This window comes from Narcine bancroftii, chromosome 1 (genome assembly GCF_036971445.1).
Source record: "Narcine bancroftii isolate sNarBan1 chromosome 1, sNarBan1.hap1, whole genome shotgun sequence".
NCBI classification, from domain to species: Eukaryota; Metazoa; Chordata; class Chondrichthyes; order Torpediniformes; family Narcinidae; genus Narcine; species Narcine bancroftii.
The window spans coordinates 118,499,762-118,523,350 of NC_091469.1; the positions used below are offsets into that span (position 1 = coordinate 118,499,762).

General features: G+C 39.6%; 1 protein-coding gene across 10 annotated transcripts in view; it reads left to right on the plus strand.

Annotated features, from left to right (window-relative positions):
* fcho2 (FCH and mu domain containing endocytic adaptor 2) overlaps window positions 1–23,589 on the plus strand; it is a 241,038-nt gene that overhangs the window by 168,223 nt on the left and 49,226 nt on the right. For 7 of the 10 annotated variants that reach the window (XM_069937031.1, XM_069937035.1, XM_069937055.1 and 4 more), the window contains 2 exons: window positions 11,435–11,494; window positions 20,247–20,358. In XM_069937031.1, the coding sequence (XP_069793132.1) occupies window positions 11,435–11,494; window positions 20,247–20,358 (172 nt within the window). The remainder of the gene's footprint in view (window positions 1–11,434; window positions 11,495–20,246; window positions 20,359–23,589) is intronic. The other 3 variants (XM_069937066.1, XM_069937095.1, XM_069937102.1) reach the window with 1 other exon arrangement.

Here is a 23,589-nt window from a genome sequence, read left to right on the forward strand (position 1 = left end):
AAGCTCGAGCCACACAAACCGGTCTGACACCATTCACAACGAAGTCTTCACCGAGGGGTGGGCGAGGTCGTGGACTAAGCTGAAAACCCTCGACCTCCACTGCGGTGGGACTACCGGGCACGGCGAGCCAGTGGAGACATCGCAGAACAGCATGTCCAGGCTGTTGGGCAACTGAATGTCCTGGAGCTCAAGGCCAGAGATGGCAGTCCGGAGAGCCTGCATCTCTGTGTCCAACTTCTGGGCCTGTGCCAACTGTGTGTAGTCAAGGCTGGGGACGAAAGCATTGATTGCCGGATGAGAGCGCATCCACCATGACGTTGCCTTTGCCTGGCCTGTGGTGGATTGCGGTGGTGATCTCCGACACGTAGGAGAGGTGGCGTTGCTGGTGAGCCGACCACGGATCTTTGGCCATCGAGAGTGCCTGTGTGAGGGGCTTGTGGTCCGTGAACACCGTGAAGGGCCTGCCCTCCAGAAAGTATCGAAAGTGCCGGATGGCCAGGTACAGTGCCAGGAGCTCCCGGTTGAAAGCACTGTACTTTAGCTCCAGTGGGTGCAGCTGTTTGCTAAAGAAAGCCAGCGGGCGCCACTGTCCATTGAGCCACTGCTCAAGTATGCCCCCTATTGCCGTGACTGAGGTGTCCACCGACAGCGCCATGTGTGCCTCCGGGCATGGGTTCACCAATAGAGTTGCGTTGGTGAGGGCCTCCTTTGTTGTGGCAAAAGCGGTCTCTGCCTCCTCCGAGCAGGTCAGGACTTTCTCCTTAGTGGCGATGAACATGAACAGCGGTCACATGGTCTGGGCTGCGCCGGGGACGAACTGATGATAAAAATTCACCATCTCCATGAACTCCTGCAGGCCCTTGAGGGTGGTTGGCTTGGGGAACCGCTGGATGGCTGCAATCTTCTGTGGCGCCGGGTTAGCACCTGCTGCCGAGATGGTGTGCCCCAGGAACTTCAGCGTCCGCTTGCCGAACTGGCACTTGACCACGTTGACCGTGAGGCCAAACACCGCCAGTCGGGCAAACAGGGTACAGAGGTGGGCCTTGTGCTCTTCACGGTTGCGGCTGGCAATAAGGATATCGTCCAGGTAGATAAATACAAAGTCCAAGTCTCTACCCACTGCGTCCACGAGGTACTGAAAAGTCTGGGCCATGTTCTTGAGGCCAAAAGGCATATGCAAGAATTCAAAGGGGGTGATGATCGCCTTCTTGCCGATGTTCTTGGGGTGGACCGGGATCTGACGATACCCCCACACCAGATCAACCTCGGAGAAGACTTGCGCGCCGTGGAGATTGGCTGAGAAGTCTTGAATGTGTGGAACCGGGTACCTGTCCGGTGTTGTGGCGTCGTTCAAACGCCAGGTTGTTTCCCCTGGTAGTCAAACGGTTGTCGACACTTACGAGCTTGCGCTCCCCAGCGCTGATGGTAAAAGCACCAGGTGGAATGGTGCTCCTCTGGCTTGTGCTTGGGGGAGTGCTGCGGCCGGCTGGCTCTTGGTCGTGCAACCTGACTGAGGGCTGCTTCATTCTCCCTCTTGGAGCGCCAGAGTGTGTCCACTTGGGCTGCGACTCGGCATGGATCCGTGAAATCCTCATCCGCCAGGAGTAGTTGGATATCCTCGGGCATCTGCTCGAGGAAGATTTGACGGAATAGGAAACAAGGTTTGTGATCCTCCGCCAGCGCCAGCATCTCGTCCATTAGGGCCGATGGTATGCAGTCCCCAAGCCTGTCCAAGTGCAGGAGTCTAGAGAGCCTCTGCTGAGGGGAGAGCCCGAAAGAGCCAAGGAGCAGGTTCTTGAGGGCAGGATATTTACCCTCAGCCTGTGGGTTGTGCATTAGATCCTCCACCCTGGCTACCGTTTCTTCATCCAGCACGCTCACGACGTGGTAGAACATCGTGGCGTCTGATGAAATGTTCCTCAATTGAAACTGCGCCTCCACCTGCCCAAACCACAATCACAGGCGATAGGTCCAGAAGGGGGGCAGTTTGATGGCAACGGCATTGATCTCTGTCGGATCCATGTTTTTGGGACCAGAGAGATGTCTGGGCTCAACGGGGTCACCAATGTAGTGCTGGACACTGCCAAGAAAGATTCAGCCACCACATTGAAAGTTGTTAATGACTGTTTTTATTCAATTCAGCATGTGCCCCTTTAAGGGCAGCGTGAGCTCATTGACCTCGTGCATTATGATGTCATAATCGCTGCCCCAGGTGTGCGCTGGGCAGGAGAATTGAGGCAGGAAGAAACCCTGACAGCGCCATCTTCACATGGCTGCCCCGCCACGTGGCGTTACACGCGGGGCCGGTTTGGCATGCGAGAGAGCGCCGCCACGTGGGACAAATTAATTGTTTTGAAATTAAAAACAGAACTGCTCAACGGTTAAGGATGCATTTGTGGAAGGAGAAACATTTAACATTTCTGGTCAAGGATCCTTCACGAGAATGAGAAAAGTTTCAAGTTGCTGAGTGGGTAGAGTTAATTCATTTAAGCATTGAATAACTCTTTGTTAACAGATTTTTTTTTAAATCACCTTAAATTTTAATTTAGGTTGAGCTGGAAATGAATTCTTAGAAATCAAGTCCCTGAAATGTTGGAGTTCAGTTGAAATTTTTAACTTTAACATATATTTCAATCATAAGAAATCATCTGAATTCATAAAAGCAAGAACCAAATTGTATTTAGAACCATGCAGAATAAAGTAAAGTCACTATTACTGGGAAGAAACTGAGTTCTGAGGACAAATAGGTCATTGACTTGCTTTCTCTTTCCAGAGATGCTGCTTGACTTGGTTCTCTCGACATTTCTGTTTTTGCTTTTGAGAAGAAATAGTTTTCATTGATGTCGGGGAGACTGCTTTTGGTGATATTCCTGCTTCTCTTGGTTTCCTTGGTTCATGGACTTCAGAGCCAACCATTGAATTGTTTTCCTATTGATGCCCATATAAATATATTTTTACCTGGAAAGTCTTATTCGGTCAATTGTTGCCTGCATGTCAAAGGCATCACTCTCACTGGCTACAGACTTTCAAATTTAACTCTCATCTTTGGAATTTTACCAATTTTAGACCATGGCAATAATGAGGTCTGGAGACAGGTGGTTCTGGCTAAATCAAAACTCAATCACAGCATCGTTATTGATGAGTATCATTTGATGTTGTGAAAAATACCTCCGACGGCTACGTTGCTGATTAAGAATGGAAATAAATGATTTAACTAAATTTCCAATTTCATATTTATTGTCAGAGTACATACATGACATCACATACAACCCTGAGATTCTTTTTTCCTGTGGGTGAGGCAGAATGACCACTTATTTGTAATGGAAAAGAAACTACACAGCATATACACGTAAACAAATAAAGAAATATAAAAGATAATGCATGTAAACAAACTGCAACACAGAGAATTTTTTAAAAAATCAGTAAGTCCACAAGTAAGAGTCCTTAAGTGAGTACCTGACTGAGTTTGTTGTTGAGGAGTCTGATGGTGGAAGGGTAGCAGCCGTTCCAGAACCTGTGTCTTGTGGCACCTATGCCTCTTTCCCGATGACAACAGTGAGAACAGAACATATGCTGGGTGGTGAACATCCTGATGAATGCACCTTTACCATCCAGGTGTTAACCATATAACCGTTTACAGCACGGAAACAGGCCATGTCGTCCAGGGCTTTGCCAGTGAGATTACACCCGTCGTAGACCTGTTGCTAAGATAGATGAACTGGAACGTATCCATGTCACCGCTAAGACAGGAGCTGATATGCTTCAACATCAGCCTTTCAAAGCACTACATACACAAACACACAAATGAGGAGCAGTAGTAGATCATTCAGCTCCTCCAGTCTGTTATGCCTTCTTCTAAAATCATAGCTAATCTGATTATCTTCTGATTCCCATCTACTCTTGGTAAGCTTTCATCACCTTGTTTATCAAGGATCTATCTATCTATCTCTGAAGTATAAATATTTAAACTCTCTGCTTCAATACCCATTCAGGAAGGGAATTACAAAGATTCATGACTCTCGCAGAGAAAAAAAACACATCTCAAATGAGCAGTTCCTAATTTTTTGAAAGGTTGACCTCTAGTTCTAGATAATCTTACTTTTGTGGGCAGGTCAATTTTCATATTATTTTCCTATTAAGTCCTCATATTATAACTAATAATATGAGGTCCAATTAGTATTAGTGCATGGCCAGCTCCTCAGCTGCAAGAAGATCTCGTTCCATTGTCTGTGCTGTATTTAGAGCTTGTGACTGTTTCTTGAGAGCTTGGGGATTGAATTTGCTGTCGATGAAGGCGAGGATCTCAAGAAGTGAGATATGGGGGAGGAGACACGTGATGGAGTAGTGGCCGGACGGTGAACTCCAGCCCTCTCCAGAAAAGTCGGGAAAAACAAGAGAAAATACAAAGGCACAGAAATACAAGTTAAAGAAAAGTGAGTATAAAGGTGGAAAGAAGATGGAGACAAAAGGAGAAAAATCAAAATCAACGGAAAGAAGAGAGGAAGAGAAGACAACGGAGGAAAAAGGTGAAGGCCTTACCTGTCTGAAGAGGCCTGCTGTGGAGAGAAGACCCCACTACCTCAGGTCGGTAGAAAAAGAACTACAACAATGGCTCACAGAGCCGAGTAAAAGTGCGCAACCGCGCATGCGCGACGCCTCGCGCATGCGCGATGCGCATGCAAAAAAACACACCGACGGGAGGGGGGACCAGCTGGGGAGTCGATCTCCACAGCCGGCAACGACAGCTGCAGAACACCTGCAGCAAGAAGAGACCACAGAAGACAATGGAAACAAGAAAGAAGAGGAGGAAAGGGCATCAAAGAAACAACAGATGGCCAACCTAGAGGAAGAAGAAGAGGAAGAATACAGTGAAATAGATAAAGGGAAAGGCAAGGTAAAGGATATACTTGCTCTTGTTAGAGGATACATGGAGTCATTTAAAGAATGGCAAACACAGGAATTCAATGATTTAAGAAGAAGAATAAACAACACAGAAAAGAAAATAAATAAAATGGATATGACCTTAACAGAAATGGGGAAAAAAATGGACAAGATGGAAGAACGGGCAGTAGCAGCAGAAATGGAGGTAGAAGACTTAAAAAAGAAATTGGAGGAATCTAATAAAAAAACTAAAGAGACACAAGAATTACTAGCCCAAAAAATAGATATAATGGAAAATTATAACAGAAGAAATAACATAAAGATAGTGGGCCTTAAGGAAGATGAAGAAGGCAAGAATATGAGGGAGTTTATAAAAGAATGGATCCCTAAGGCCCTAGGATGTCCAGAACTACAGCAAGAAATGGAAATAGAAAGGGCACATAGAGCATTGGCCCCTAAACCACAACCACAACAAAAACCAAGATCTATTGTAGTAAAATTCCTAAGATATACTACAAGAGAAAAGGTACTGGAGAAGACAATGGAAAAAGTAAGAGAGGGCAACAAACCACTGGAGTATAAAGGGCAAAAAATCTTCATTTATCCAGATATAAGCTTTGAACTCCTAAAGAAGAGAAAAGAGTTCAATACAGCAAAAGCGATTTTATGGAAGAAAGGATATAAATTTACACTGAAGCATCCTGCGGTATTGAAAATATTTATTCCAGGACAACAAAACAGACTATTCTCGGATCCAGAAGAAGCACGAAAATTTGCAGAACAATTACAAAATTAGACTGAGGGATGAAGACGGGTAATGAGAGCAAAAATTATCACGATTGATATGTATGTGGGTAAAGACAAAAATAGACTGAGGGATGAAGACGGGTAAGGAGGGTAAAAATGACCACGATTGATATGTATGCGGGTAAAGAGGTATAAGAGTGAATAGAGACAATGGGCATATGTGAAAGTATCTGTAATTAGAGGAAAACATAGAGAGTATAGACAAGAATTAATAAGGGAAGGTAATGGAATAGAGAGAATAAGGAGGGAATTAAAAGAGTGACCTTTGTGACATATAAAAAGCGAAATCTTTTCTGGGGGGGGCTGGGTGGGGGAAAAGAGCGGTCACTGCAAAATCAGTTGACGCTTGCGAGTGGATTCGCAAATCCAAATGGAGAGGGGAGATGTGGTTGTCCGACAAGGGATAAAGGGCAACTCAGGAGGGGAAGGGGAGATTGGGGATAAAGAAGATAGAAATAGGAGAATAAGGAAAATGTTGGATGTTGTAGGAATGTTGTCTGGTAAAGAGTTGAAAATAAGAAAACAGAAATGGAAAAGGAGGAAAGGTAATGATGGAAAAACGGAAAGAGAAGATAAACAAAATATAAAATGGCTACGCTGAACTATATGACTCTAAATATTAATGGAATACATAACCAAATTAAAAGGAAGAAACTACTAAATTTACTGAAAAAGGGAAAAATAGATATAGCATTTGTCCAAGAAACACACTTAACTGAATTGGAGCACAAGAAATTAAAGAGAGATTGGGTAGGACATGTAACAGCAGCATCGTATAATTCAAAAGCAAGAGGAGTGGCTATATTAATTAGCAAAAATGTGCCATTTAAAATAGAAGAGGAAATAAGAGATCCAGCAGGGAGATATGTTATGATAAAATGTCAGATATATTCAGAGCTTTGGAATCTACTTAATATATATTCACCTAACGAAGAAGATCAAAAGTTTATGCAAGATATCTTTTTGAAGGTAGCTAATACGCAAGGGAACATACTAATAGGAGGGGATTTCAATCTGAATTTGGATCCAAATATGGATAAAACGGGGAAAAAAATTAACAGGAAGAACAAAGTAACCAAATTTATAATTAAATCAATGCAAGAAATGAAACTTGTGGACATATGGAGGAAACAAAACCCAAAAGAAAATACTACTCGACTAGACATAAAACATACTCAAGGATAGACCTATTCCTGTTATCAGCCCACATTCAAGGGAGAGTTAGGAAAACGGAATATAAAGCTAGACTATTATCGGACCACTCACCCCTGTTATTGGCAATAGAGCTAGAGGACATCCCTCCAAGAATGTATAGATGGAGATTAAACCCCATGCTACTTAAAAGACAGGATTTTAGAGAATTTATTGAAAAACAATTAAAAATGTACTTTGAAGTAAATACGGAATCAGTGGAAGATAAGTTTATACTATGGGACGCAATGAAAGCATTCATTAGAGGGCAAATAATAAGTTATGCAACCAAGATGAAGAAGGACTATAATCAGGAAACAGAGCAGTTGGAAAGGGAAATAATAAACATAGAAAAAAAATTAGCAATAAAGGAAGATACAACCAAAAGAAGAGAATTGGCGGATAAAAAAATAAAATATGAAACATTACAAACATATAAGGTGGAGAAGAATATAATGAAGACAAAACAGAAATATTATGAACTAGGTGAAAAAACACACAAAATCTTAGCATGGCAGCTTAAGACAGAGCAAACTAAGAAAATGGTATTGGCAACAAGGAAAAAAGACAAACAAATTACATATAATCCAAAAGAAATTAAGGAAAACTTCAGAGAATTCTATGAACAATTATACCGAACCGAAAACGAAGGGAAAGAAGGGAAAATAGATGAATTTTTGACTAAAATTGAACTACCAAAACTACAAATAGAGGAACAAAATAAATTAACAGAACCATTTGGAACAGTAGAAATACAAGAGATAATAAAAAATTTACCAAATAATAAGACACCAGGAGAGGATGGACTCCCAATAGAATTCTACAAAACATTTAAAGACCTAATAATACCGCCCCTCCTGGATGTAATCAACCAGATTGATGAGACACAAAACTTACCAGATTCATGTAAAACAGCAATAATTACAGTGATACTAAAACAAGGGAAAGATCCACTCTCACCAGCGTCATATAGACCAATATCTCTGCTAAACACAGATTATAAGATAATAGCTAAACTATTAGCGAACAGATTAGCAGAACAGGTACCGAAAATGGTAAATTTAGACCAAACTGGATTTATCAAAAAAAGACGCACAACAGACAATATTTGTAAATTTATTAACTTAATTCATGCAGTAGAAGGAAATAAAGCACCGGCAGTAGCAGTTGCTTTAGACGCAGAGAAGGCCTTCGACAGAGTAGAATGGAATTACTTGTTCAAAGTATTGCAAAAATTCAGTTTACCGGAGAAGTATATTAATTGGATTAAAGCATTATATAAGGGACCATTAGCGAAAGTGACAGTAAATGGACATGTATCAAAGCAATTTAACTTAAGCAGGTCAACGCGGCAGGGATGCCCACTATCACCATTATTGTTTGCGCTAGCTATAGAACCACTAGCAGAATCGATAAGAAGAGATAATAATATAAAAGGAATAAAAATAAAAGACAGGGAATATAAAATCAGTCTGTTTGCGGATGATGTGATAGTGTACTTAACAGAACCAGAACTATCAATAAAAGAACTATATAAGAAATTGAAGGAATATGGAGAAGTGTCGGGATACAAGATAAACGTAAATAAAAGTGAAGCAATGCCTATGAATAACGCGGATTTCTCAAAATTTAAGGAGGAATCCCCATTCAGATGGCAAACGCAGGCAATAAGATACCTAGGTGTGCAAATAAACAAAAATCTAGGCCAATTATATAAACTCAATTACAATCCACTAATGAAAAAATTACAGGACGATTTAGAGCATTGGAAAGAGCTACCACTAACACTGATAGGAAGGATAAACTGTATTAAAATGAACATTTTTCCAAGGATACTATACTTATTTCAGGCATTGCCAATACAACTGACAGAAAAATTCTTCAAAGAGTTAAAGAAAATAATAAGGAGATTTTTATGGAGAGGGGGGAAACCGAGGATAGCACTAGATAAATTAACAGAATGGTATAAACAAGGAGGCTTACAATTGCCAAACTTCAAAAATTATTATAGAGCCGCACAATTAAGGTACCTATCAGATTTTTATCAAACAAGGGAAAAACCAGACTGGACGAGACTAGAATTAGATAAAATAGGGGAAAAGATACCTGAACACATATTATATAAATGGGACGAAAAATTGGTACAACATAGAACTTCTCCAGTATTACACCATCTCCTCAATATATGGAAGAAGATTCATGTAGAAAGAAATAAAATAAATTACCAAATACCAAAACTAATATTGACGCAAAATAAGCTACTCCCTTTTACAATAGACAACCTTGCCTTTAGAAAATGGGAAAAAAAAGGGATTAAAAGAATAGAAAATTGTTTTTCAGGAAGTAGATTCTTATCCTTTGAACAAATGAGAGATAAGTACAATATAACTGGAGATACAGCGCTGGCATATTACCAACTGAGATCCTACTTGAAAGATAAATTAGGAAGCAACTTGAGTTTACCAGAGGGAAGTAACCTTGAATATGTGATTACAGATACAATGTTAATCAAAAGATTTATAACAAATATGTATATTAAACTGCAAGAAAAGGAGAATGAGGAAACAAATGGTAAAACTAAACAAAAATGGGAACAAGATTTAAATATAAAGATAAAAAAGGAAACATGGGAGAAGTTATGCTCTGGAACGATGAGAAATACAATAAATACGAGGCTGCGTATGATACAATATAATTGGTTACACAGACTATACATTACACCGCAAAAGTTAAATAAATGGGACCCAACAGTATCTGATAGATGTTTTCGATGTAAAAAAGAAAGGGGAACAACAATTCATGCAATCTGGACATGTGAGAGAGTAGAAAAATTTTGGGATGATCTCAATCAGATATTAAATAAAATAACAGAAAACAATATACCAAAGAATCCAGAGATCTTTCTCCTAAGTAACATAAAAAATAAAGAATTTGGAATTGACTTGGAAGATGCACAAAAAAGATTTGTCAAGATAGCCCTAGCCGTAGCAAAAAAATGTATTATGTCAACCTGGAAATTGGAAGATAATTTGAAAATACAACAATGGTATATAGAAATGAATAAATGTATTCCATTAGAAAAAATAACATATAGTTTAAGAAATAATATTGAAATATTCGAACAAGTATGGGAGCCTTACATTAAATACAATAGCGAAAACCTACCGGGAACAAACATTACCTAAGTTGATGGAAGGAGAAGAAAAGAAAAGAATGGACTCAGTAGAATTTCTGGTGTATTTTTGTTGAATGACAACATTGTCTAACTGAATTAATGCAACCTAGATTGTATACCTAAAATGGATGAGAGGGGGGGGGGTGGGGGGGTGGCTTGGGAGGAGGGAGGGGGGAGGGAGAAAAAGTCACTGTAAATGTGTGGAAAAGAAAAAGTGTATATCATGGCTATTGTGATTTATGGTGTGAAAAATAAAAAATTAAAAAAAAAAAAAAAAGAAGTGAGATATGTCATATATTTCACGTTTCTGATCAAAAACTTTTGCAGACGCTCGGCTGTGTCTTTGGCACCCTCTGGGTGGGTTTAGCTGATATGCTGGATGTGAATGGTGTTGTGGCCTCCTCTTTCTGTTACCTGTTTAAATGTACAACAATATTCACAGCTATCTATACTAGGTATTTATTGCTTATTTTGCTGTTTAATACACATTTGGGAACAGTACTGCAGCTTCAGCTTGGCACCTTGTGGACTTTTTAATACATTCGCTGCTAAATTTTGATTTTAATTGCATTAAAATAATTATTAATGGAAACTTTAAGCATTTTGATCTTATTGCTATCTTGGATTTGGCTCTTAAATCAGCTTTTATAATGTAAACAAATCCTTGTAATTGGATGGGTGCTTCAGAAATTTAGTAGATTGAAACTATTAGCTCATATGCTGCACAGCATTTTAATAATGGTGCTTTTGTAATTCATGACAAAATAATATTTGTTTTGTTTGTATACCAAAATGATAGAATTAATTGTCCAAAATTGCAATTGTTTTTTTTGACTGGCATACTTTATCTCATAAAACTATCAAACACATGTCTTCCATACATTTGGATTTTTGGACTGAATTTAATATAAGTGGTAAATTCAATTTACATTGGCTTTTCGGCTTTCCTCCATGTTCCAAAAAAATGTATGGGATTAGTAGATGAGTTGGTCACATGGGTGTATATGGCTGATGTGGGCCCATGGGCCAGAAGGGCCTGTTACCATGTTTCTCTGTTAAATATTAAAAACTTCATGTATTGCATAGATACGGTAAATCCCACCAATTCAGTTGCAGTGAAGTAACGACAGCAGATCAATTGCATCTTCAGTCTGCAAGAAATCTGCAGAAAAACACATGAGCTTAAATCAGGGAAGAAAATCCTAGTGTGCAGGAGTTACAAGTTTTCTTAGCATTGAGAAAAAGATGCTTGGTTTTATTGTTCTTTAAACTTATCATTTGTATTTTACACCATTAAATGGCTTTGGGTTTTTGCTGCATGTGAAGTTTGCTTTAATATCTGCTCATTGTCTTATGGACTTTATCTGTTTATCGTATTAGATTGTGATGTATTCATTGGAAAACTTCCTTCATTTGAGAAACGCAGTGAGACACCTGCAGGTACAGTACTTGAAGGACTTGAACCACTTTTGGATTTTTTAAAAATTATGTTTTGTTGTGAGGACTCTTTTTGTAATTTCATTCTCAGAACCAGATTCAGCAATGCGTCCTTCCTTTTGTGCTGGAAAAAAAAACACCTGATCAAGGAAGTTCCAAATGAATTTCAGAATTTCCCAACTCCCTCTTTGTTCTTCACTCTAACATTATTCCAATAAATGAATAGCTGGAGGATATCAGTAGACCAAAAGGCATCCATGGGTAGAAATGGTCAGTTAACACCTTGGGTTAGGACCATTTATCAGGACCCAAAATGTTGACTCATCACTTATACCTATGGATTCTGACGGAACCTCAGAGTTTTTCTAACAGTTTATTGATGCTCAAGATAACTGCATCTGCAGTTTTTTGTTTCTCTATTCCCAATCTACATTGGGGCAATTTTTTTTCAACCTTTGCTTCCTATGGATGGTGTGTTACCTGTTTCCCCAGCAGTTTTATGGATTGCACTACCATTACAGCATCTGCAGACTTCCCTATTTAACTTGGGGAAATTTAAGATTTTTTTCATTCATCTTCAACATCTGGGCAAGGTCACTGTATATTTCCCAAATCTAATCACCCTTGAGTTGCCGCATTAAAGTACTGGAGTCTTCTGGTGAAAGTTTTCCTACCATTGGATAGGGAATATCAAGATTTAGACGTAGGAATGCTGAAGGATAGGAGTGATATTTCTAAATAAGGATAGTGTGCGAGTTGGAGAAGGGCCCACCCTGATCTGCTGTCCTTTCCTTCATGATGGTGGAGGTGTTGTATCAGTCGAGACAAGTAAATGCAGTTCATTTTTTAGATGGGTCACACAGCAGCCACTGTGAGCTGATAGTATAGGGAATGACTGGAGATTGGTGATATTTAATTGCGCTCCTGACTTGTGTCTTGCTGTCAATAGAAAGGCTTTGGCTTGTGTGAATATTTCTGAAAACGTTACTGAGTTGCAGTTTACTTTCTGTTTAGTGTCTAAATTAAAATGATCTGATTCCTGGATTATTTTTCTGTCCTAAAATTGATTAGAAAAAGTGACAAAATAATCATTTAAAAATGGTCCTTGAATACTGATTAGAATAATATATTAAGAATGATTTTTTGTTATATTAAGGATTTAACATTTGGAAAGAAATGCAGAATTTCTTTAAGCATGTTGTGAGCATTTAACTAAAATATATTAAAATGAATTCTGTGTAGTCTTAAAAATATTATTTTTGAATTCCACTCTAAGTTGATAGCCAAGGATATATTAACCTAAACAGAAAATGCTGGAAATAGTAGGTTAGACAGCATTTGTGGAGAATGAAATTGTTGATGTTTCAGGTCAGTTATTTTTTTAATTCTTTGGCTTGGCTTCGCGGACGAAGATTTATGGAGGGGGTAAAAAGTCCACGTCAGCTGCAGGCTCGTTTGTGGCTGACAAGTCCGATGCGGGACAGGCAGACACGATTGCAGCGGTTGCAAGGGAAAATTTGTTGGTTGGGGTTGGGTGTTGGGTTTTTCCTCCTTTGCCTTTTGTCAGTGAGGTGGGCTCTGCGGTCTTCTTCAAAGGAGGTTGCTGCCCGCCAAACTGTGAGGCGCCAAGATGCACGGTTTGAGGCGTTATCAGCCCACTGGCGGTGGTCAATGTGGCAGGCACCAAGAGATTTCTTTAGGCAGTCCTTGTACCTTTTCTTTGGTGCACCTCTGTCACGGTGGCCAGTGGAGAGCTCGCCATATAACACGATCTTGGGAAGGCGATGGTCCTCCATTCTGGAGACGTGACCCATCCAGCGCAGCTGGATCTTCAGCAGCGTGGACTCGATGCTGTCGACCTCTGCCATCTCGAGTACTTCGACGTTAGGGTGTAAGCGCTCCAATGGATGTTGAGGATGGAGCGGAGACAACGCTGGTGGAAGCGTTCTAGGAGCCGTAGGTGGTGCCGGTAGATTTTTTAAATTAAGATACATAAAAATACATTTTTGGTAAGTAATCCCAGCATTTTTATTTACCATCTTTTCCGCAATTTCAGCGTTTTGGATTGTTTATGTTTTTTTTGTTTAATCAAGTTTGTATTCTGGATATCAGAGGAAAAACTTTAATCAGTATTTAAAATACCTTCAGTATTTTACTCTTCGTCAACAGTACTCTTGCAGGCTGTAATTGTATTAGCTTTTAGAATTTTTATTGAGATTGCATATCGAGAAAGAGATGTGCATTGAGATATACATGTTTTAAAATGTTTGTCTAATTTTTAAGTTTTTAAACAGTAGATCAGTAATGGACTCATAAAATAAATTCTGTTCTTTATTTTTAATTTCATTTGAATAGTTACTATTTAACCATTTTGAAACTGCAGGATACTCTTCATAGAACAACAGTAATTTTAGCAATTTGGTAGTATATTTTATCATTACATTTCCAACAGTTATTAAGATTGATTTGATATGACAACTTCACAAAAATCATCCTTATTTTAAACTAAACACAATTAGTGAGTAGTTTTAGGAAAATGCTAGAAAGTATTTGCTTAACAGCAATAGTTTAAACTGTTGATAAAAGAAAATTATCTTACATTTCACTTTGCAAACTTTTCAGTCTTATGTCTAGGTTATTTTTGATCATCAAAATTGGATGCCTAATCATTTTTTTTGAACTTTATTTATTTGTTCAAAAAACAAATAATATATGACATATACAGCAATTAAACATGAACATGAACATTTATAGATATATATATATATATATAGAGAGAGAGAGAGAAAAAAAAGAAAGAAAAAAAATCCCCCCCCTTCAGCCAACTCTCCTAAGGAGAGCCATAAAAAAAGAAAAAAATATATATTAAAAAAAGTTAAATATACATATTAAAATCTAATCAATATAAATTGAAATGTAAATATTCCCAGTATAACAGCCACTTATTAATAAAAAAATTATAATGATCATGCGAAACATATCTAATTTTTCCATTATTAAACAATATTTCATCTCATTATGCCATCTATTAATATCAGTCATATTTGTATCTTTCCACGTACTAGCAATACATTTTTTTCACTTGGATAAAGCTAAATATACAAAAGCAAGCTGAAACTTGTCTAATCCCAAGCCTTTCAGAGGTTACAAACTACCCAATAAAAATACTGTTAGATCTAAAACTATTTTAATCTTATACAGATATTCTAAAAAGATTGAATTTTCTTCCAAAAAGATTGTATATGTATGCATGACCAATCAGCATGAAAAAAAGTTCCAACCATATCACCACATCTAAAACACAAATCTGATTCATTAAAACCATATTTTTTTAAATTTTTCAGGTGTCAAATATAATTGATGTACAAAATTGTAATTAATCATTGCATAACGTGCATTTATCAATCTAGTTACTTCTTTCTTTGGCTTGGCTTCGCGGACGAAGATTTATGGAGGGGGTAAAAAGTCCACGTCAGCTGCAGGCTCGTTTGTGGCTGACCAGTCCGATGCGGGACAGGCAGACACGATTGCAGCGGTTGCAAGGGAAAATTGGTTGGTTGGGGTTGGGTGTTGGGTTTTTCCTCCTTTGCCTTTTGACAGTGAGGTGGGCTCTGCGGTCTTCTTCAAAGGAGGCTGCTGCCCGCCAAACTGTGAGGCGCCAAGATGCACGGTTTGAGGCGTTATCAGCCCACTGGCGGTGGTCAATGTGGCAGGCACCAAGAGATTTCTTTAGGCAGTCCTTGTACCTTTTCTTTGGTGCACCTCTGTCACGGTGGCCAGTGGAGAGCTCGCCATATAATACGATCTTGGGAAGGCGATGGTCCTCCATTCTGGATACGTGACCCATCCAGCGCAGCTGGATCTTCAGCAGCGTGGACTCGATGCTGTCGACCTCTGCCATCTCGAGTACCTCGACGTTAGGGGTGTGAGCGCTCCAATGGATGTTGAGGATGGAGCGGAGACAACGCTGGTGGAAGCGTTCTAGGAGCCGTAGGTGGTGCCGGTAGAGGACCCATGATTCGGAGCCGAACAGGAGTGTGGGTATGACAACGGCTCTGTATACGCTTATCTTTGTGAGGTTTTTCAGTTGGTTGTTTTTCCAGACTCTTTTGTGTAGTCTTCCAAAGGCGCTATTTGCCTTGGCGAGTCTGTTGTCTATCTCATTGTCGATCCTTGCATCTGATGAAATGGTGCAGCCGAGATAGGTAAACTAGTTACACTATCATAACAAATATCTAACCAATCCTCTTCAGTAAAAGTAAAACCAATATCTGCTTCCCATTTAATTTTAGATCTATCCCAACCCTTTTTATCCATACCATCCTGTAATATTTGATAAATAAATGAAATATAACCCTTCTCTGGTACCTTCATAAGAGAAATCTCTAATTTAGTCATTTTAGGTAAAATCATATCTTTATCAAACATACCAAAGATCGAAATAAAGAATTCTTATCAATACCAAAATCTTCCCTCATCTAATTAAAAGATAAAAACGTACCCTCTTTAAAACAATCTCCCAAATTTTTCACGCCTTTAAATCTCCAATGCAATAAACTTTGATTATGTATTGAAAAAGAAATGTTGATTATTATACGACGGAGTCAAAGCCAATAATTTACCCCGAGAACCTATCATTTTATTTTTTTTATCCATAACTTCATTAAATGATTAAAAAGGCAATATCAATTTTCATTTTCTTAATATACGCCAAGACTTGCTTACGTTTAATCGTACTATTTAATCCTTGAACATTAAAAATAGCAAACCTCAACATTGACATATCTACTATTATTACTAAATACCAATCATATCTTTATATAAAAACACAAATCAACTTATATAGGCCCTCCAATAAAAAAAATCACAAATTAAAAACAAAAAAAAGTAAAATAAAAATTAAAAAAAAAACAATTAAAAAAAATCCCCCCCCAAAAAAAACTACCAAAAGGTAGTAATCCCCTAAACAAAAATTGGGTGTGGGTCACCCACCAGTGGCTGATGACTAATAAAGAACTTTGTGCAAATCTCTCCCTCTCCAGGCAAACAATCAATAAGATCAAAATATCATAAGAACAAAAGAAAAAATAGAATAAGAAAATTCTCCTTTTCATCCAAAAGATTCCAATCTTGAAGATCCCATTTCAGAAGGATGTAGACTCTTTCCATTCCCGTTTTTCCCATTTCTGCCATTTCTTCCGTTTCCAGAACAACCAGATTTTTCTTTAGGAAATAATGGTGGACTACGTCGTTGTCTTCTTATATCTGGCAATGAGTCAGCAAAAATCATTGCTTCACAATCGATTTCAAAAAACTGAAATTGATAGTCTCCGTAAAAGACCTTCAACACTGCAGGGTAACGAAAAGTAGACTTATAACCTTTACGCCACAAGACTTCTTTAACTGGATTAAATCGACGTCGAATGACATCTTGACTCAGATCAGGATAAAAAAAGACTCTACTATTCTGAATCAATAATGGGGTTTGACGTTTTCTCGCATTTTGATGTGCACGTCGAAGTATTGCTTCTCTATCCAAATAACTCAGACATCGAATTATTACCGGTCTCGGGGGTTGACCAGCTGAAGATATTCTTCTTAAAGCTCTATGGCAGGGGTGTCAAACTCAAATTCACGGAGGGCCAAAATTAAAAACTTGGACTAAGTCGAGGGCCGAACTAAATATTTATTGAAAATTTTCAACAACATCTGCATGTTTTCTCTTCTTTCAACATATGTAATGTTAAAATAAATGTTTAATAATAGTTTTGGATAAACTCTTTCCAGAAGCATTAACAAATGAGAAATAAAATATTCAATAAATAATATTTCTCTATAGAGGATTTGTCAAATGTTGCTAGTGTGCTGTTGAATAGTAAAATCTGAGGGCTATTGAGAATGTGGGAGAATAACATGATTCCTGAAACAATCAAATGGGTGACTGATTGTGGGCATGAATTCTAGCACGGTTATTTGCCATGCCCTTTTTCCTTTGATTTACACACTTTTCAAATTTTATGCCTAATGAGCTTGTATCCAGGTGCAGGACCATTTTTAACCAGGAATATATTTATCACTGTGACATGAAACTATTGGAAGATTGTTTTATCCTGAGATTAAAGTTCATAATACTTACTCAGGCCTGTGTGTGGGAGGGCGGGGTTTGCGGGCGATCGGGTTGGACAACGACAGTGCGGGGGCATCGGCTCTCGCTGCAGGGCGGCATCTCGGTGGATCAGCGGCCCCGTCACCGTGAGTCGCGGATCGGCCTGCGGCAGGGAGGGGGAGTGGGCAACGGTCCTGGCGAGGTCAGGCTCAAGGCCTCCGGTTCCGGGCGCTGGGAAGCGGCCTTGGCTTCCCCTGACACCGGCCAGGCCCCAAAACCAGAGTTCACGGTGAGACCCTGAAACGTAAACAGAGGAGGTGGGGGCGATTAGCAGGCTGACGCCAATGCATTCTGGGATTTGTTCTATTACTGTGCAAGCACTATACTGGCGCGGCGGCCAGCGGGCCACCTCTAATACATTTTTGAAATGATCTTGCGGGCCAAATATAATTATATCGCGGGCCAAATTTGGCCTGCGGGCCAGAGTTTGACATGTGTGCCCTATGCCATCGGAACTCTGTAATTAGTAAGGGATTGTTTAAGGTGGGATGTGAGTGGGAAGGGTGAGAATCACTGCTCTAGACCCAATTGTTATTGAAATATTTTGCTTGAGAAAAATTGTCATTGGCCCATTTCCTTTAGCGTTCTGAAACCGTGCACATGACGAGTCAATGAGGGATGATTAAAGCAGTGGTCTTCAAACTTTTTCTTCCCACCCACAGACCACCTTAAGCAATCCCTTACTAATCACAGAGCACCAATGGCACAGGGACGCGAGTGGAAAGAAAAAGGTTGAGAACTGTTGTATTGTGGTAACTCCACATCTGATTAGGTTAATTGTTAGGCAAGTGGTCAGAGAAGGACCCCCCCACCCCACCCCAAGAAAGGCTTAAATCACAGGAACAAAATAAGCTTCCGTCTCACTGCTCCCAATCTTACACACAGTCCTGATGTGGAATGTGGGGTCGCAACTCCACGTTCACCCGAGTTCAGGTGCTGTCTGTGTGGAGTTTGTATGCTCTCCCCTTGTCTTGGACCAACAGGTCGGTTGCCTGACGAAGGCACCCGAACCCCCCGTTGAAACGTCGGCGTCCGGGGCGGTGGAGGAATTGGCTGAGAAGAGCGCGTTGCTCCCACCCCCCTCCCATGGTTGGAGAGGGATTAAACTGCGATCTCACGGCGCCAGGCTCGTCTCCAACAAAAGGAGCGGGAGGCAGGGTCCGCTGCGCACGTTCGTTCGGTCTGGCGTCGCCGCTGAAGCGCAGACCCAGCGAGGATGGTCCCCAACTCCAGCCGCGTCTGTGTGTCCGGGAGCCGGGCGGGCTGAGTGCGGCGCTCCGATCCCCGGGATTCAGGACTCTGAGATCCCTCCACACCTCTGGCGTCTTCATTTTCACCTTCAGTGTGCATGCGCTATACTGGCGCGGCAGCCAGCGGGCCAACTCTAATATATATTTAATATCTTGCGGGCCAAATATAATTATATCGCGGGCCAGATTTGGCCCACGGGCCAGAGTTTGACATGTGTGCTCTATGGGCTCTTTCCAGGGTCAATCCCCCAGAGAAAAATTCTTGCCCTAATATTTGCAGAATCCAGTCTTTAAAAAAACAAAGAGGATCTTGTCCTTCTATACCTTCTGGCAAACCAAAAATTTTTCGCATTATTCTTTCTGCTTTGATTTTCCAAATAATCTATTTTTTCTTTCTAGCTCCTTCTCACGATCTCCTAACTCTATGACTGATTTTTCCACCTTCAACACTTTTTCTGTGTCCAAAAAAGCAGTCTGAAATTTTTTAAATTCTTCATAAGATCCATCCACACGTGTCTTAACCATATTTAATTCTGAACTTATACCAGCATTCATTTGAACCATTTCATTCATTTGAGATGTCAACAAATCCATTCCAGGTTTTATAACAGCTTGAATAACTGCAATCATTTGCATACACTGTGATTCGGTAAATCTCAGCTCTGCTCTCTCTGACATGCTGGCAGAACAAGGTAACTGCAGCTCCTGCTGCAATTCAACAAAAGGCATTTTAAAAGTTTTACTGCGGGTCTGGACATCCAGCGACGGCATCCCGACTTCTTCGGGGAGTTGCCACTGGTCTCCCCCGGCATCTTGTTGTTTTCTCATCAATTCGCGAAAAAAAACGATTTCTTCAGATTGAAATGCTGCCTGATGCATTTCCTTTTCAGCCTCCACAGGCGATCTTTGGGATTTAGGCAATGAAGAAATTGAGCCTGGGGCTGTTTCAAGTCATATAGGCCCCAAGTCTTCAACACTTTGAAAATGTATCTTTTTTTCGACTTGAGATTTAGTCTTTTTACCATTAGTGGCCATAATAATTCCTTAATACTTTAAACTAAAATTTAAAAAGTTTAAACTTGGAAACAAAGGGTTAAAAAATGGGTATTTAAAAGTCTGGCCAGAGAGGTCGAGATTGCATGTCTAGACTCTACGCCATCTTGTCATGCCCACCTTCCCCCCCCCCCCCGCCTAATCATTTTAAAATGATTTTTTTACCTGATTTTTTAAATATTGTAACGGATTTCGTGAATTTCATTGAATTAAAGTAACAAAAAGAATGATAAATAAATTAAATAAATATACTATTGTTATTTATTTTCCTTTGTTCATTTACTAGGTACTTCTCGTGGGCCCAGCCCTCTCAGTCTTGGGACACAAGATTCCTTACCAGTTGCAACTGCATTTACCGAATCAGTTAATGCTTATTTCAAGGGAGCAGACCCATCTAGGTATGTGGAACTAAAATCATTTAGTTAGCCATCATCTCTCAACAAGTTGATTATTTAAGTAAAAAATGACATTAAACTTTTATGTTTTGAAGAAGGGCAAATGTATTCTGAAAACAAATACAAAATTAGATTTTGTAAAACCAAAAAATGTTAGCATATGTATTGTACTTATTGATTAACCTGCATATGTACATCTAGTATATGATTCTAGATACAATGCTGAAATGCCACTCAACTACTGAATGCCTGCTAAACCAGTTTGATACAATGCTATATATTTCTGAATTTCTATTCAAAATAAAGAATTCTATCTTGAGCTTGGGATTCCTTGCTGAAATCCATGTAGACTACATATGCGCTATCCTCATTGACTTTCTGTTTATCTTGAAAAAATTCTATCAAGATTAGGTAAATATGAGCTTTGTTTAACAAATTCATGCTGACAGTCTTGAATAATTTATGCTTTGTAAATGAGCATTCTATATTGTCTCTCAAAATTGATTTCTATAAGTTGCCTGCTGCTGAACTTAAACCAACTATCCAAAATTTCTTCTCTTCTATTTTAAACAATATGACAACATTAGATGACCTCCATTCCACTATTCTTGTAGACTGGGATGATTGCAAATTGTTTGTGGGAGCACTTCTCTTAATAGCATGAGATATATTTCATACAGACCTGCAATTAATCTTTTACAAAGCATTAAATGCCTTAGTAACACGTCTTTTGCTATGATTATCCCATCCAATATTACCCACACTTTCTCCTTAACAAGAACATTTACTGTGCCTCCATCTTTCATTATTAGAACTATCCAAATTCTCCATTTCCACATTTGGTTCTTATCTTCACATATTCTCCTGCTCTTTTATATTCTTGGATTATATTTGATTTTACCTGCCACTATTTGTCACTTCTCAGTCTAATAAAATTGCCCATATGCTAATTTGTAAGTTAAGTTTATTGTCAAAAGTAAAACATGAAAGTCTGGAGAAACTCAGCTGATTAAATAATGCTTTATGTAGGAAAGATACATAACCAAGTTTTGTGCTTGATCCCTTCAGTAAGATAAGTTATGGAGCTACCTTGATGAAGGTGTTACGCTCCCCAGCAGCAATTGAGAGATGCATAAACGAATGGGTTAATTTTAAAACAAAATTTATTAATAAATGAACAATAATAGAATTAATTTAAAACCTGAGCACAAGCCTTAATGGCAACTCCATACAAACAACAGATTATTATATGGCATATGTGGGGAAAAAAACCCAGACCATTACAATCCAAGCTCAAATGCCCCAAAAAAAATCATTAAAAATTCCCCAAAACAAAACCTCCAAATCAGTCACGTCAAGTTGGTCAGTCAAGAAGGATCAGCTCACGGATCTAGTCTCGAGGCTTGGGATTATTTGTTTCTTTGCCCACTGGTCTTTTTGTTTGAGGCTGTATCCAGATGACCATGGTCCCTGTCAGGGGAACATGAAACTTGCTTGAGTTTTGAAATGTGGCAACAACCACCTTTACTTTCTTCACCTGGGAATTTTCACAGTGACCTCCTAGTCACTACATGAGGTTCATGCCTCTGAAGCCCTCCTTAGGATTACCAAGTGTCCTATCACATGAGTCTTTCAAAGCCCTCTTTAGGGTTAACAAGTGACCTTCTGTCATTGCAGGTCCTCTCCTTTGGACACCCTGGCTTGAGTGGTCCCGTGACTCCTGCCACATGAAGTCCTCTTCGTGAAAGAGGGTGGGAGAGGCTCTGATCAGTCCCACACACACACTCTGTGTATCAGAGTTCCCCAAACTGCTGTCAGGACAACAGTGCTGATACCTGTGGGCAAAGCAGCTCAGTCTTCCTTTTTCCACCGAAACTACTGGATGAGCACACTGACATACAGTTCCAGGTGGCAGTGCTAGCACCCATGAACAAAGCAACATTGTGTGGCTTACTGAAAGCTGCCGGATGAACATGCACAGTCAGATCAACTGTCTGGCTGCCGACAGTTCAATCCACCAACAAACCTCTCCAAAACCAGCGTGCTGGGCTTTTTAACTGCCCAGCACATGCTTCCAGCCCTCTCCATTGGTGGAGAGAGTTTAACAACCACAGGCTCGCTCTCCTGCGAGCCCACAGACTTTCAGCATGTGGTTCCCATGCTTTGACAGCTGTCAAAATTCCCTAGTGGCAGTGCAGCGCTATTACAGCTCCTAGCAGCTGTCACATCTCCAGCAGTAGGCTCAGTCCTGACCTCAGTCAAAAATAAAATTGTCCAAGGTCCATAATAAAGGGCTCAAACCCAAAATGTTGGTTGATGTAGAAAGAAACTAAAATGTCTTATGACACTTGTCAAGTGAATAATTCCAATGAGTCCAAAATGAATATAATTATTTGATGGGGGAAGTGGAGACAAAAAGGATAATGAGCAAAGAATATAAGAAAAAAAAGTTAACATGGAAGAGAATCCAAGACTTTTCTATGGAAAGGTAAATAGCAAATAGAAAATAAGGGGATGATGGAGCCAATTCAGAATAAAATTCAGATCTATGCATAATACTCCAGCAATGCTTTTTGCATTTAAATAAACATTTTTTTGATTAAAGAAGATGGTGCTGCCAAAATCCCAGTAAAAGAAGAGGTACTAGAGATGATGAATGGGGTGAAATTTAACTAAGAGAAGATACAAGAAAGTCTGTACTAGTCACTAAATCTGAATGGGATGTATTCTAGTTTGTTGAGGCTACATCCATTTTTGGTGCAGTGAAGATTTTAGAAGGGGTTGCCAAAATCTTTAAAAATCTATAGTGGTCATGCTAGAGAAGTGGAAAATTATAAATGTACTACACTTGTTTGGGGAAAAAAGGAGCAAAGAACAGGGGTTCTAGAACAAATCCCTCCAGAAAGCCATGGGTCACTGATGTCCAGGCAGAATATGTTCTATCTATTACTACCTTTTGTTTTCTGCATGCAAGCCAATTCTAAATCCAAGAAGACAAGGTTCCATCGATCCCATGCCTCATGGCTTGTGAATAAGCATACCATGAGAGACCTTGTCAAATGCCTTACTAAAATACATATTCACTGCATTCACCACCTTACCTCCAACAAAATTTCTTTTGTCACCTCCTCAAAAAACTCAATTTGGCTCGTGACACATGAACCTCCCCTCACAAAGCCATTGCTGACTATCCCTGAGAAGACTAGGCTTCTCAAAATCCTCTCCAATAGTTTT